The sequence below is a fragment of the Camellia sinensis genome, chromosome 13 (genome assembly GCF_055761805.1).
Source record: "Camellia sinensis isolate YWXY chromosome 13, ASM5576180v1, whole genome shotgun sequence".
Taxonomy (NCBI): domain Eukaryota; kingdom Viridiplantae; phylum Streptophyta; class Magnoliopsida; order Ericales; family Theaceae; genus Camellia; species Camellia sinensis.
The window spans coordinates 16,089,871-16,106,564 of NC_138973.1; the positions used below are offsets into that span (position 1 = coordinate 16,089,871).

The 16,694-nt window shown below is 34.1% G+C and overlaps 1 protein-coding gene across 1 annotated transcript; it reads right to left on the bottom strand.

The window, feature by feature from the left end:
- Window positions 1-7,751: 7,751 nt before the first annotated feature.
- On the bottom strand, window positions 7,752-11,734 carry LOC145805226 (uncharacterized). The gene is made up of 6 exons (XM_082900299.1): window positions 11,381-11,734; window positions 10,328-10,559; window positions 9,956-10,213; window positions 9,224-9,697; window positions 8,343-8,737; window positions 7,752-8,201 (listed from the first exon to the last, which is right to left on the bottom strand). Exons 1-6 carry the CDS (start codon window positions 11,732-11,734, stop codon window positions 7,752-7,754), a joined length of 2,163 nt encoding a protein of 720 aa, XP_082756425.1.
- Between the last annotated feature and the right edge of the window lie 4,960 nt (window positions 11,735-16,694).

Genomic DNA, 16,694 nt, shown 5'->3' on the forward strand with positions numbered 1-16,694 from the left:
TAAAATTAGTTTATTTATGTACAAATCAAACTGATTAAATGAAGGTATGTTTTGTCATTTTTGAAATTTAAAGTTTAAAACACGTTGGATTATACCAAAGTTTGAAATTAATCATAATCATAAATATGAAATTTGTGTAGAAGCGAAACTAACTAAGGTTCTATTTAAATTGGTTAAAAGGAAAACGGAACCTCTAGAATTAATTCATACAGATGCATGTGATCTTAAATTTGTTCAAACTAGAGGAGGCAAAAAGTATTTCATAACATTTATCGATGATTGCACAAGATATTGTTATGTTTATTTATTTAGGTGTCGTTTGGGAAGTGGGTTGGCTTTTTGGCTATTTTTACCTAAGGTTAAAAAATCTGATTTAGGAAAGACTTTTTAACTTTTTTGACTTTTTAGTGAGGTGTATTCATGTTAAATGACCAAACTGCCCTTCAAATAATTTGCCCATTTCAACTCCTTGCCGTTGATGCTCCACGTTAGCGTCATTTTGCCGTTTTTTATTTTTTTTTTCTTTGAATTTTTTTTTTTTTTTGTATCAGACGTCTTTTTATCATTTTTTTTAATTTATGTTTTTGTATAAGGCGTCTTTTGATGGTTTTATTTCTTTTTAAATTTAATTTTTGTCTTTTTTTTTTGGGATTTTGTATACATTATTTAGTTCTTTTTTTTAATCTACGTTTTTGTTATTTTTATTTTTATTGGTATACATTAATTTATTTTTATTTTGAAAAAAGGGTTTTCATGTGTTTTTATTTATTTTTAAATTACGTGATAAATGCTAAATTATGTTTTTATTTTTTTATTTCTTATTTTTGTGGGTGAGGCGAATTTTTTTGGTACTTTTTTTTTTAATTTACGTTTTTGTCATTTCTTTTTTTATTTCTATACATTAATTTGTTTTCATTTTTCAAAAATGGGTTTTTTTGTGTTTCATTTTTTTTCGAATTACGTGGCAAATGGTAATTTCTGTTTTTAATTTTTTTTTTGGTTGGATGAGGCTTATTTTTGTGGTTCTTTTTTTTTTTACTTGTTTGTTTTTTTTGGAAAAATGTTTTCTCATGTAATTTATTTAAAAAGATATAAAAAATCATAATGTACTTACCGAGGCACATGATAAATTTTGATTTTGTTTTTTTTTATTTTTTTTATTTGTTTGACCTTGGTTATTTTTTTTTGAAAATGGTTTTTTCTGTGGTTTTTAGTTTTTCACTCCCAGCTCCTTCCTCTACTTCAGCGTCATTGTACTTTTTTTTTAGTTTTTTTTTGGATGAGGCGTATTAAATTGGAATTCCTTTTTTTTTTAATTTATGTTTTTGTCTTCTTTTTTTTTGTATACATTAATTTGTTTTTATTTTTCAAAAATGATTTTTCATGTGTTTTATTTATTTTAAAATTACGTGGCAAATGCTAATTTCTGTTTTTATTTTTTTTATTTTTTGGATGAGGCATATTTTTGTGGTTCTTTTTTTTTTAATTTACGTTTTTGACTTAATTTATTTTTATTTGTATACATTAATTTTTTTTTATTTTTCAAAAATGATTTTTCATGTGTTTTATTTATTTTTAAATTACTTGAAAAATGCTAATTTCTGTTTTTATTTTTTTATTTTTTGGATGAGACGTATTTTTGTGGTTCTTTTTTTTTAATTTACGTTTTTGTCATTTTTATTTTTATTTTTATTTGTATTTGTATACATTAATTTATTTTTATTTTTGAAAATTGATTTTTCATGTGTTTTATTTATTTTTAAATTACACCGCAAATGCTAATTTCTGTTTTTAATTTTTTTTTTCAACTTTCTTTGTTTTTTCTGGAAAAAGGTTTTTTTTGGAAAAATGTTCTTTTTTTTACTTTGTGTGCTGAGGCGATACCCCTCTTTCATGTGGGGGTAGTTTCGTAAATTTACCTTGGCATTGGTTATTGCCAAGCACCTGACAAGCTTTTGTCTCCATTTGGCTAATATAGCCCGAACTTCTCTTGCCAAACGGCACCTTAGAAGTAAAGATGAACCCTTAGAAATATTTAAACTCTACAAAATAAAAGTTGAAAATCAACTTGGTAAAACCATTAAAATGGTTAGAAGTGATAGGGATGATGAATATGATGCACCATTAAATGAATTTTATGCACAACATGGCATTATTCATCAAACTACGGCACCCTATTCTCCTCAGCAAAATGAAATTGCTGAAAGAAAGAATAAAACCCTAAACGAAATGATGAATGCCATGTTACTAAATTCAGGCTTACCGCAGAACTTGTGGGGGGAAACAATATTGTCTGCTAATTATGTTCTTAACAGAATACCCCATAAAAAAACTAACAGCACTCCTTATGAATTGTGGAAAGGTCGACCACCTTCCTACAAACATTTAAAAGTGTGGGGGTGTTTGACAAAAGTTGAAAAGACTAAGATTGGACCAAAAATAGTAGATTGTGTGTTTATTGGTTATGCTCAGAATAGTAGTGCATATTTGTTTCTGACTTATAAATCAGAAATACCTGATATAAATGTGAACACTATTATAGAGTCAAAGAATGTTGTGTTTTTTGAACATGTCTTTCCTTACAAGAAAGGACAGGTGTTAAGTTCACATAAAAGAACTTATGATTATACACAAAGTCAAGAGATTAATGACAATCAAACACAAGAGACTAGTAATGGTCTCGACCAACAGGATTTAACTGATGATGAACCAAGACGAAGTAAGAGAACGAGAACATCAAAATCCTTTGGTCCAGATTTTCTGACATGCCTGTTAGAAAATGAACCTCAAACCTTTAAGGAAGCAATGACAGATCCTGAAGCACCTTTGTGGAAAGAGACTGTTAATAATGAAATTGAATCTATTATGCAAAATCTTACTTGGAAATTGGTGGATCTTTCACCAGGTGCTAAACCTCTTGGATATAAGTGGATATTCAAGAGAAAAATGAAAACAGATGGTTCAATAGTCAAGTATAAAGCAAGACTTGTAGCAAAAGGTTACAGAAAAAAGGACGGTCTGGACTATTTTGACACATATTCCCTTGTGAATAGAATAACATCCATTCTCATGCTTATTGCTATAGCAGCGTTGTTTAATTTAAAGATACATCAAATGGATGTTAAGACAGCTTTGTTAAACGGTGATCTAAATGAAGAGATCTATATGGAGCAACCCGAAGGGTTTGTAGTGTCAGGGCAAGAAAAGAAAGTTTGTCGGCTTGTAAAGTCTCTTTATAGATTAAAACAAGCACCTAAGCAATGGCATGAAAAATTTGATCATGCAATGCTCACTAATGAGTTTAAAATAAATGAATGTTACAAATGCGTCTATATTAAAAACACTGATTAAGGATATGTCATAGTTTGTCTTTATGTGGATGACATGTTATCATTGGAAGCAGTCAAAACATGATCAAATCAACTAAGCAAATGCTTAACAAAAGATTTGATATGAAAGATATGGGGATTGCAGATGTTATATTAGGAATGAAAATTACTAAAACATCTGACGGATATGCGTTATCTCAATCTCATTATATTGAGAAAATTCTTGATAAATTTATTAAGGGTGATTTGAATGTAGTTAGAACACCTGTAGACATCAGTCTTTATATATCAAAAAATAAAGGTGATGCAGTATCTCAGTTAAAATACTCCCAAATCATTGGATATCGGATACTAAAGATTCAAAATCCACAAGTGGATATGTCTTTACTCTGGGAGGCGCTGCTGTTTCTTGGAAATCCATGAAACAAACATGCATCGCACGACCCACAATGGAATCTGAGTTCATTGCTTTAGACAAAGTAGGAGAAGAGCCAGAATGGCTTCGTCACTTCTTAGAAGACATTCCAATGTGGTCAAAACCTGTGCCAGCTATTTGCATTCATTGCGATAGTCAATCTGCAATAGGCAGGGCACAGAATCATATGTATAACGGTAAGTCATGACATATTCGCCGTCGACATAATACCGTAAGGCAATTGTTGTCAAATGGAATAATCTCAATAGATTATATAAAATTTAAAGAGAATATTGCGGATCCGTTAACAAAAGGTTTGACAAAAGAGCTAGTGTATAGTTCATCGAAGGAGATGGGTTTAAAGTCTATTACATAAGAGTCATCATAATGGTAACCCTACTTATATGACTGGAGATCCCAAGAACTAAGTTCAAAGGGACAACTAAGTTATGTACGGCTCGCCAGAAATCACCAATGGATTAAAATTCCTTACCCATTCCTATGGTGAGAGTGATATCTGCAACATGTATTGTTTGCAGGGGTCTAAAGATAAGCTTTGCTTTTAGTGATTACTTATATCTTGATTTAGGCATAAAAATCAAGACAAGTATAAGGAGATACTCACAATAAGAATCACCTATATGAGTGTTGAACTGGGGTCGGTTCTATGAGAATGAAGAGGCTAAATTTTCTAGAAACACTCATGAAAACCAAGAGCGTTCAAGGCCAAAATGAACACAACAGTGAGAACCACGATATGTTAAAAGATATTTTGTGTGAAATTTATTGTCTTAGCTTACACAAACGGCTGAACATTTCAAGGCATCGCATCCATTGGTTAGCTAGTAAGTCCGATAGGTTACCACTAAGGAAGGTTCAAGGCCGAAAGCTACCTATCCTGATGCAAGATATTTTTGACTTATACTCTTTCGATAAAGTCTGCATATTGTTGCATTTCCATTGTCATCAAATTCTATTTATGTGGGGGATTATTAGAAATAGTTGGGAAAATTCTAGGTAAAATTAGAATTTTTTCCTAAGTTTGGTCTATTTTTTAGGTGGGCCCCGTGCGTTGATTTTCGTGGGTCAAAGTGGTAACGCATTCTATGCCTCGTTGTGATTCACGTGGTATATTTGATTGCTTAAAACCATTATCGAGTGAATGGGAAATTGAAGCCAAAGTGTGATCCATGGAAATGGAGCTTTGGTGGAAATTCCTTAAGATTGAAAAATGGCTTGTCCCACATTGATTTGGTGAGAAGTTTTGAATGGGTTTATAAGGCATGGGATTGGAACTTGGGGTGTGCCCCAAGGGATACCCAAGTTTTGTAGAGAGGGAGGTTATGGACAAAATGGGCTAGACCCATTGGACCCAAAAATCACCACACGCGTGCGCCGCCGCCGTCCTCCAATCGGGCGGGCTGGGGCCTGGGCACGACTGCGTGGTGTGAGGTTGGGTTGGGCTTGTCCGGCCCAATACTTGTCACGACCCAAACCCGGTACCCAAGGCTCAGCGTCGTAACAAGATAAAAATAAAATAATTCGAATAATTCTGAAGTCACAGCGCAAGCTGATAAATTAAATAAATTAAAATAAATAACTGGGTACCAACTATTTATTTAAAAGGAAATAAAACATAGTCATTTGAGCTTCACTGTATTACAAGAGTTTAATAATAAAAGATAGAAATCTAAAAAAAACAAAATAACATAGCAATTCATTTTCCATCTTGGTCCCGCTAAACCTCGTCACCTGAAAAGAGTAACAGCTATAAGCACATAGCAGAGTGAAGAAATATTATACTATGAGGGGCACAAAATGGTCATGGATATTTATTTAAGCTGAAACATTATAAATTGAGTTGAGTTGAATACACAAATTAATTAAGTGCCAGAAACTGAAATAATCACTATAACCACGGTATATCACTAAGTGACAAGCACTACACTGGTCAATGGATCCACGACAAACACTGGACCACAAAGTGGTCAATCAGTAAGCCAATGGTTATTTAAGTCCCCCAAGGCATGAGACTCCCGTGGTGGTACTCACAAAACATATTTTCATATAAGGGCATAGCCAAATATTCTTTAAAATATAAACAAACATATACATGGGTTTCCTTTTAAGCAAATAGGGTTCAGAAATAAAACCAAGTAACTGACACCTTTTTAAAACATAACTTTTATAAATATATTAATAAAACATAACTTGTATAAAATAGATTTTTGAATTAAAATATAAGTAAAATACATTTTGATAACCCAAAGTATAATATAACTCACCTTAAATTAATTCCTTAATCCTTTCTTTCCACCACCACCCACGATGCTCACCCGTGCGTCCTCTTTCCTACTTCTTTTTTTTTTTTCCTTAAACATATCACTCTTTCCTATTTATAGGAGGGTAATCGTGGGTAGGAAGTCACGGAAGGGTCCGAAATTTTGACGCGTGTGTACGTTGGTCCACCCTTATCCACTATTTAATAATTAGTTTGAATTCTATCTCTTGACCATTTGACCAATTTATATCTTTTATTTGACCATTTGACCAATTTACCACTTTAAACATTATTATCTTCTTTGGAAATCCACAATGATTCTTAAAATTACGTATAATAATAAGTTAGGTTCACGTCTAAAAACCTTACTACTCAACTATAAATCACCACTTACCACTTATTAAAATATTTAATGTGTAGTATTTTACAACGTATTTCTTTAACCATAACATTCCCAATTTCCTAAATTATGCATTTATTTATTATTATTATCACTACATGTATATATATATATATATACTTATTTGATTATTATTATTATTTATTTATTTATTTTATCGTAATGTTAAATTTAAAACATTCAGGTGTCACATTTCTCCTCTCCTTAAGGAAGTTTGTCCCAAAACTTAACGTACCTTGGTTTTCGAAGAGGTGTGGGTATTTGGCTCGCATTTGGCTTTTTGTTTCCCATGTTGCTTCTTCGACACGATAGTCTCTCCATAAGACCTTTACGAGGGGTATAGTTTTATTTCGAAGGATCTGGTCGCGATGGTCGAGAATCTGTACAGGTTGCTCTTCGTAGGAGAGATCTTCTTGAACTTCTAGGTTCTCATGATTGACAACATGCTCTGGGTCTCGAAGATATTGACGAGGCATCGAAACATGAAACACATTATGAACACTGGATAATTCGGGTGGAAGCGCAAGACGATATGCTACCGGACCAATCCTTTCGAGTATCTCGTTTTCCAAATCAGATTACCCCTTTTGTCGGTGAGATTTTAAGGAACACATGATCTCCTATTTGAAATTCTAAGTCTCGTCTTCGAGTATCTGCATAGCTTTTCTGGTGGCTCTGGGCAGTGCAAATTCGTTGTTAGATGAGTTGAATTTTATCACTCGTTACTTGCACGATCTCGGGGCCTAATAATTTTCTGTCTCCGACTTTCGTCCAACACAGAGGTGATCGACATCTTCTTCCATACAGTACCTCGTACGGTGCCATTCCAATACTTGCATGGTAGCTATTATTATACACAAACTCCACTAAAGGTAGGTGATCATCCCAGTTACCTTTGAGGTCTAGTATGCACAAACGTAGCATATCTTCCAAAGTCTGGATTGTCCTTTCAGATTGCCCATCAGTTTGCAGGTGATAAGCTGTGCTAAACCTTACGGTGGTTCCCAAAGCTTCTTGTAATTTGTTCCAGAAATGAGACACGAAACGGGGGTCTCTATCGGATATGATTGAAACTGGGGTGCCGTGCAAGCGAACGATTTCCCTAATGTAGAAAGTAGCGAACTTAGAGAGGGAGTACATGATTCTGATTGGTAGAAAATGCGCCGACTTCGTCAATCGATCTACGATAACCCATATTGCATCATTCTTCGAGACTGATTGCGGTAGCCCGACCACGAAATCCATAGTAATATGCTCCCATTTCCATTCGGGAATAGGGAGTGGCTGCAACATACCTGCAGGTCTCTGATGCTCTGCTTTAACTTGTTAACAACGCAGGCATTTGGAGACATAGTTTGCTATGTTTTTTTTCATTCCTGTCCACCAGAAGTGTTCCTGCAGATCGTGATACATCTTCGCATTGCCAGGATAGATCTCAACCTTCAAGCTATGAGCTTCTACCAATATCTTTTTCTTGAGTTCTGGGAGATCGGGTACGCAAATTCGATTTCGAAATTTTAGCATCCCATTGCTTATTGTAAAGTCAGGATCAGGCATGTTTCCTTGCTCCTCGTACTTTTTCTTCAAAAGTTTATCTTCACATTGGCGGGCTCTAATTTCTTTCATCAACTCGGGTTCCATGATTATGTTGGCGAGCAATCCATGGATCTTGCGGGGAACGAGGGTACATGCCAGACTTTTGGTCGTTTTTTGACTTAGTGTGTCTGCTACTACATTAGCTTTGCCGGGATGATGATGGATCTCTATATCGTAGTCCTTCATAAATTCTAGCCATCGTCGTTGCCTCATATTCAATTCATTCTGTGTAAACAGATATTTGAGACTTTTGTGATCGGTGTAGATTTCGCAGGCTACTCCGTAGAGATAATGACGCCAGATTTTGAGGGCAAAGATCACCACAGCCAATTCTAGATCATGAGTTGGATAGTTCCTTTTGTGAGTTTTTAGTTGGCAAGAGGCATAAGCAATGACCTTCCCGTTTTGCATAAGAACGCAACCCAAACCATTGTACGAGGCATCACTGTAAATTATAAACCCTTCTGCTTCTGCGGGGAGCGCTAATATTGGTGCCGTCACGAGTTTGCCCTTCAATTCTTGGAAGCAACGTTCCTGCTTGTCCGTCCATTCAAAGGGTGTGTTCTTTTGAGTTAGCTGGGTCAATGGTGAAACTATCTTCGAAAAATCTTGCACAAAGCGCCGGTAATAGCCTGCTAGGCCCAAGAAGCTTCGAATCTCTGATACGTTGGTAGGTCGTGGCCAATCCACAATTGTTATAACCTTCTGGGGATCAACTGAAATGCCATCTTTGTTAATGACGTGACAGAGGAAATGTACACTAGTGATCCAAAATTCGCATTTCTTCAACTTGGCATAAAGTTTATGATCACGTAATGTCTGTAGAACTTTTCGCAAGTGGTGTTCATGATCTTCTGGCGATTTGGAGTATATGAGAATGTCGTCAATGGAGACAATGACGAAATCGTCAAGATAGGGTTTGAACACTCGATTCATGAGGTCCATAAAGGCTGCTGGAGCATTGGTGACGCCAAATGGCATGACGAGGAACTCGTAGTGCCCATAACGGGTTCTGAAGGTAGCCTTTTCGATGCTTTCCGTTTTGACTTTTAGTTGATGGTAACCAGAACGCAAGTCAATTTTTGAGAACACTTGGGCGCCTTGTAGTTGACCAAACAAGTCGTCAATTCGTGGCAGGGGGTACCGATTTTTTATGGTGACTTTATTTAGCTCTCGATAGTCGATACATAACCTCATTGTACCATCCTTTTTCTTTACGAACAGTACCGGAGCTCCCCATGGTGAGGTACTTGGTCGGATGAAGCCTTTATTCAATAGTTCTTGGAGTTGAGTTTTTAGTTCTTTCAATTCTGCCATGGACATGCGGTAAGGGGTCTTTGAGATTGGTTGTATACCAGGTTGGGTTTCAATGGTGAACTCGATTTCCCGATCAACTAGGGTGCCAAGCAGGTCTTCAAGAAACACACCCGAAAATTCTCGAACTACGGGGATCGCATCAAGTGTAGGGGTCTCTTGTTGAGTATCAATCACATAACAGATACAACCACAACAACCTTTTCTTAGCAGTCGTTGGACTGTTATGAAGGATATAATACAGGGAGGGGGAGAGGCTCCAGTTCCTTCGAAGACAAGCTCGAGTTGGTTTGGTGACCTAAGGAATACCTTTGTGGCTTTACAATCGATGGAGGCACGATTAGCAGCTAACCAATCCATTCCTAAAATTACATCAAAGGTACTAATGCCAAGGGGTATCAAGTCTACGTGTAAGGTTTCACATTTTAAGGTTACAGTGCAAGATTTGTATACATCAGTACTAAGGGCGGAATTTCCAGAAGGAAAAGACACAGATAGTATGTATCCTAAGGGTTCGGGTGTTGGCGCTAACTTGGTAGCAAAGTGTGGTGTAACAAAAGAATGAGTTAGACCAGAGTCAAAGAGAACATGGGCTAAGTGACCACAAACAGAGAGTGTACCTGACACAACATTTTCAGTAACTTCTGGGTTTCCAGGTACCAGGGCAAAAGCTCTTCCTTGGCGTTTTTGGTCTTTTCTTGCTCCTTCAGGTACTGCGGGTTTTCTGACTGGTTTAAAGGGGCGGACGAGCTTTGGACAATTTCTCAGTAAATGGCCAACTTGGCCATATCTAAAGCATGCTCTCGTATCTTGACGGCATGGTCCCCAATGAGTCCTTCCACAGGTAGAGCAAGTTGGAATGATGCCACCTTTAGGGTCTGTAAGACTTTGATCGCTTAGACCGGTTGAATTGGTTATGCTCGTATTTATTCTCTTGGGAGGTGCGACACTGGGCCTTCTGTTATCTCTTTCTCAAAATCGCTTCCTCTAACTTGGCTCCCCAGATCGCAAGGCTTTAATCCATTTTTCCGCAATATATGCTCGATCTACCACCGCCGCATAGGTTGGCAGTTTCAGAACCTCCAGCCTGTCCTTAATTTTAGGATCCAACCCTGCTTCAAATTTCCTGGCTTTTCGAGCTTCGGTGGGAATGACATATGTCGCGAACCGGGCTAGCTGTGTGAATTCTGACGCTTTTGTTTCCCGTAGTGAATCTGGAAAGTACTTTTCATAGAATACTTCTAAAAATCACGCCCAAGTCACAATATCTTCCTTTTCCAGGGTAAGGAGCCACCATCCTTGTGCATTGTCCTTGAAGGTGAAGGTGGCAAAAGTCACCTTTTGTCTTTCCGTGCAAGGTAGTGTGCGGAAGATTTTCTCCATGTCCCTGACCCATGCCTCTGCTACTAGTGGGTTTGGACTGCCGATAAACGTAGTGGGTTTCAGATCTTGAAATTGTTTAATAGTAGTCGATTCTTCTCATCTTTCTAATGTCCCATTGGTTATGCTGCTTTGCAAGGCCTGTAAAAAGTTGGTGACTGCCCTTTCCATGATCTGTTCCATCGGGTTGGTACCGCTGACTGATGATCCGTTTTCATTTCCTTCGTTGGCCATTACTACAAGGCAAAATGATATAAGCGTGACATCACATTAAAACAATTTTGATACAACGTCATATATAACATATTCGTTCTATTATTACCACATTCATATATACCGTATTAGTTTTGCTATTAATATCACCACTTTCATATTAGTGTTACCATCATGTTAATATTACCACATATACATCATTGTTACCATACATAGGGTGTTAGTCTGGTAGTCACAAATTAATGTCTAATCCTACTAATACAAAAAGATTAGACTACTCATGGTCAGCTCACAAAAAAGGTCTTCTAGTCAGACATCTAGACTGGTCCATTAGGTCACCAAGAGAACTGGCTTCGGAAAACTGGTCCATGAAACAACCCCGGAAACTCACTTTGCATGATGGACTTAAACTCTCACCCATTAAGCTCAACTCCGAAGCAGCTCCATATTACCTGAACCATGTAAACAGGAGTACTGTGATCATAATCCCAGAATTCCCGTCCAGTAATCCGTATCGGTGTCTCTAGGTATGATGCACCGTTGGTAAAGTCCACAGCTGGGGTATAAACAATGTGCTGGGGAGGTGGTGTCGTGGTGCGAAGGTGGCTACTAGGATATGCAGGTCCCCTCCTTTCTACAAAGCCTACGGGTAGAGGTGCGACCAGAAAATGTGGTGGTTCTATGTCCGGAGCAAGACCAATAACGTGGGTCGGTCCTATGTACCTTTCACGAGTGCTACCTCGGCTAAGTCTCCAGAATAATAAGTCCTCATCGGGGTCAGCCTGTAAGTAAACGGATCTTTCCATGAGATGGTCAAGTGTTGGATGGGCTTGCCTGACAAGACTCTCTGAGTCACCCCAGCCCTCTAATTGGTTCAGGAGGAGATGAGCTTCTGGGGGCTCGTACTAGAATAGCTCCAATAGGTTTGCCATGTCCTACAACATGAGAAAACTTAGCCTAGACATGTATATAACATGAGTTATATGCGTTAGACATATCACATAATAATGCAAGTTTAATACATTTTTTTTTTTTGCGTAAAAATTTTAAAAACTTGTACTATATATATATATATATTTTATTTATATATTACTATTTTTATTTTTATTATTATTATTATTATTTTTTAAAACCATTGCTCTGATACCACTTTTTGTCACGACCCAAACCCGGTACCCAAAGGCTCAGCGTCGTAACAAGATAAAAATAAAATAATTCGGATAATTCTGTAGTCACAGCGCAAGCGGATAAATTAAATAAATTAAAATAAATAACTGGGTACCAACTGTTTATTTAAAAGGAAATAAAACATAATCATTTGAGCTTCACTGTATTACAAGAGTTTAATAATAAAAGATAGAAATCTAAAAAAAATAAAATAACATAGCGATTCATTTTCCATCTTGGTTCCGCTAAACCTCGTCATCTGAAAGGGGTAACAGCTATAAGCACATAGCAGAGTGAAGAAATATTATACTATGAGGGGCACAAAATGGCCATGGATATTTATTTAAGCTGAAACATTATAAATTGAGTTGAGTTGAATACACAAATTAATTAAGTGCCAGAAACTGAAATAATCACTATAACCACGGTATATCACTAAGTGACAAGCACTACACTGGTCAATGGATCCACGACAAACACTGGACCACAAAGTGGTCAATCAGTAAGCCAATGGTTATTTAAGTCCCCAAGGCATGAAACTCCCGTGGTGGTACTCACAAAATATATTTTCATATAAGGGCATAGCCAAATATTCTTTAAAATATAAACAAACATATACATGGGTTTCCTTTTAAGCAAATAGGGTTCAGAAATAAAACCAAGTAACTGACACCTTTTTAAAACATAACTTTTATAAATATATTAATAAAACATAACTTGTATAAAATAGATTTTTGAATCAAAATATAAGTAAAATACATTTTGATAACCTAAAGTATAATATAATTCACATTAAATTAATTCTTTAATCCTTTCTTTCCACCACCACTCACAACGCTCACCCATGCATCCTCTTTCCTTTTTTTTTTTTTTTTTTTTTTTTTCTCTTAAACATATCACTTTTTCCTATTTATAGGAGGGTAATCGTGGGTAGGAAGTCACGGAAGGGTCCGAAATTTTGACGCGTGTATACGTTGGTCCACCCTTATCCACTATTTAATAATTAGTTTGAATTCTATCTCTTGACCATTTGACCAATTTATATCTTTTATTTGATCATTTGACCAATTTACCACTTTAAACATTATTATCTTCTTTAGAAATTCACAATGATTCTTAAAATTACGTATAATAATAAGTTAGTTTCACGTCTAAAAACTTTACTACCCAACTATAAATCACCACTTACCACTTATTAAAATATTTAATGTGTAATATTTTACAACGTATTTCTTTAACCATAACATTCCCAATTTCCTAAATTATGCATTTATTTATTATCATTTATTTATTTATTTTATCGTAATGTTAAATTTAAAACATTCGGGTGTCACAATACTAATCTTTTTGAGCCAAAAATATTTGAATTTAATTTAATTTTTTTTGAAATAATTTCTGCCAAATTAATTTCAATTTTTGAATTCAAATTGTTGCACCTCTCAAGAATTTTGTACAGGTTTTAGACAGATCCGAATCTGTCCAGATTCTAACCCAAAACCGGTTTTATCTATGCAACAGATTCGGGTATATGTTCAAAATTCAAAACCAAATGGTGCCTTAAACAGATTTGTATCTGTTTAATTCAAATTAAACAGGTACTGTACCTATTTAATTCAAAACTTGCAGCCACCAATACATCTATAAATAGGGCATCCCTCATTTGATGTTTCATTCAGAAATTTTGTACTTCTCCTCTGCAAATTTATTTTTTATTTTGCTGCATTTAATTTTTGTGAGAAATAGTGTAAACACTTAGTGTGTTCGTTGAACAAATAAATTGTAGTGCTGCATTTATTTATAGTTGATCATTTCATCCTGGGAGATAGACGTCCATATTCTGAAAGCACCGTAGAGAGGACGAATCTGTTTTAAGGAGACAGTGTCGAACACTGGACTTGATCAGAATAATATTCAAGATATTAATCAAGTAAGTTATTTATTTATTTTCTGTTTTATTATTTATTTAAATCAGATTTTAATTTTGTTTTTGTAACAAAATGAAATCTGTTTTTATTTATTTAATTCTATTTCTAGTTTGATTTTTGTAATCAAACTTTCTCTCTCCTTTCCTATTTTTCTGTTATATTCCGTTTGTCGTTTAGTACCCAAACAGAATTAATTAATTTAATTACAGTGAAGATTGTCCAACATTATATTCCTTATTTGCCAATTCTCATGTGAAATGGTCACACTCTTCTCCCTCTTATCTTTAACCTCTCTAATTTCACATTACTAGGGGTAGAATTGAGAGTGCAAAATTAGCGGATCAAACATTATTCTTTGTTAAAAAAATTACATAGGTTTGATTAGTTGAAAAAATTATATATAAATTGAATTAGTATATAATATGTTTATTTGTCTCAAAATTGATTTTTTTTGTAAGAATAAATTTTAGGGTAAATTATGCAGTAGTTCTTATAGTTTGTCTTTGTGTCTTTTTGATATATGCAATTTTAATTGACTCAATTTTGATTATGTATTTATGAATTTGTCCTAATTTAATTCAATTTATTACAATTATTAAAAAAATTATGAAAAATGCACATATGAACAACATGTGTCACTCTTTAAGAGCAATTTTATGAACTTTACAAATTTATTGAGTTAACATTAACTAACTTAGTAATTATTTGTTCGTTAAAAATCCTAAAACATCAGCACTAAACAGTGGGTTGTGCCAACATTTTTTACTTATTTTTTTCGACTAATCAAACCTATTCAATTTTTTTAACAAGTATGAATTTCATTTATTTATTTTTTTTCACCCAAACCCATTCGCTACAATTGAACTGAACAGGAATCAGGATGGGTTGTTTCAATGCTTGTTCTCTTTTTTTTTTTTTTTTTTTTAAGTAAGCTTTTCCTTTGGCCCCAAAATATGGTTGGTGGTTACTATTCTGCTTTGAAAAAGGGATAAAAAAAAAAAAACACGATATTTTAAGATGATAGTTAAAGTTATCTTTTAACTTTTAATCCATTTTAAATTATGTGATCTCTCATAATTTTTATATTTTTTTTAAAAAAATACTAAAAAACAAGGATGAGAAGAGACCATTGCGATGAGAGGGAAAGGGAGGAAAAATGTCCTCTCTTGTTTGGTTACATAATATTTAACTAACAGGATGAGTTGTTTCAATACTTGTTTTTTTTTTTTTAAATTAGCTTTTCCTTTGGCCCAAAATATGGTTGGTGGTTACTATTCTGCTTTGAGATAAGAAAAAAAACAACACAATCAAAGTCATGTGGTTTCCCTAAAAAAAAAAGTAATGCAATTGCACTTTTTTTTTTGGTTTTTTTTTTGTCTGTTTGGATTGAGGTGAGGGGAAATGGATGAGAATAGTCAATTGCGATAAGAGGGAGAGGGATGAAAAATTTTCCTCTATCTTGTTTGATTATATAATTAGTTAGTTTGGTACCAATTGCACTTTTTTTTTCCATTTTTTTTTTTTTTTTGGATTGAGGTGAGTGGAAATGGATGAGAAGAGTCAATTGCGATGAGAGGGAGAGGGAGGAAAAATTTCCTCTATTTTGTTTGGTTACATAATTAGTTAGTTTAGTGAAATTTTCTTCTCCTCATATTACATAGTAACTTTATATATGTTAAAATAAAATAAAAAAAATTTATTACACACAGTGCATAAGTAAGTTTTAAACCCAATACTTTAAATTTCATTAAGAACATACTTATCACTTAAGTAACATACATATTATGTTATTTAATTCTTTATTATTTATTTTTGTTATTAATTATCTGAATTGCACACGTATCGCGTGTGCTATCTGCTAATATTTAATTAATAAGAGGATAAGTAAAGTGTTTAAAATGTTTGTATTTTCTCTCTTATATTAATCCAAACATAATTTAATTAACTTTATTTATTCAAATCCTCCACTTTCCTTTCTAAAGCATCAATCCAAACAGGTGTTAGGGATTATATAAAATTCAGGATAAATTATCAATAAGCTACTTGAAATTTGTTTAAAATACGATTAACTCATATGATTTTAAGTTCCCCTTTAACTTTAATTTTAAAAATTATATGTCTAATGAGTTTTACTTTAAAAAAAAAAGTGAACTGCTTGATTATATTTTTGACGTTCTAGCTTAATAAACCTCAAACTAATGCCTCGTTTGGCAAGTGGTTTTTTTAGCTAAAAAGTCAAAAAGTCATTAAAAAAATAAAAAAGTTAACAATATATATCAAAAAGTCAAAAATTCTATTTTCTCTCTACTTTTTACACATTTTTTCGTAAAAAACTAAAAAAATTATTTCAAACATACTAATTTTTTTTATATCATATTTTAACTAAAAAATTAAAAAATTATTAAGAAAGCCTGTTCTCAAACGAGGCCTAAACTTGGGCAAGATTCATTTACTGTGGTATAGTCGGGTAGTACTTTTCCTCTAATCTTTTAAAATTAGTCATAGGATAGAAAAATATACATTTAAGGTAGGACTTTGACTAAAAATAAAAAAGACATATTCCTAACTCTAAGTACATGTGTGTCAAACAATTCTGACTTTATTTAGACAAAAATATATACTTTAATTTAAAACCATATGGGCTTTGTGGATATTTTTTAAAAAATAGGAATAA

What these genes read in the sequence shown, in the direction of transcription:
- LOC145805226 (XM_082900299.1), bottom strand. Translation starts at nt 11,734, where the DNA reads ATGGAAAGATCCGTTTACTTACAGGCTGACCCCGATGAGGACTTATTA. An exon ending in CTCCTGTTTACATGGTTCAG is followed by an intron (nt 10,560 to 11,380) that starts GTAATATGGAGC and finishes TTCTATGAAAAG; the next exon opens with TACTTTCCAGATTCACTACG. An exon ending in GTTCGTAAAGAAAAAGGATG is followed by an intron (nt 8,738 to 9,223) that starts GTACAATGAGGT and finishes ATGGCATTTCAG; the next exon opens with TTGATCCCCAGAAGGTTATA.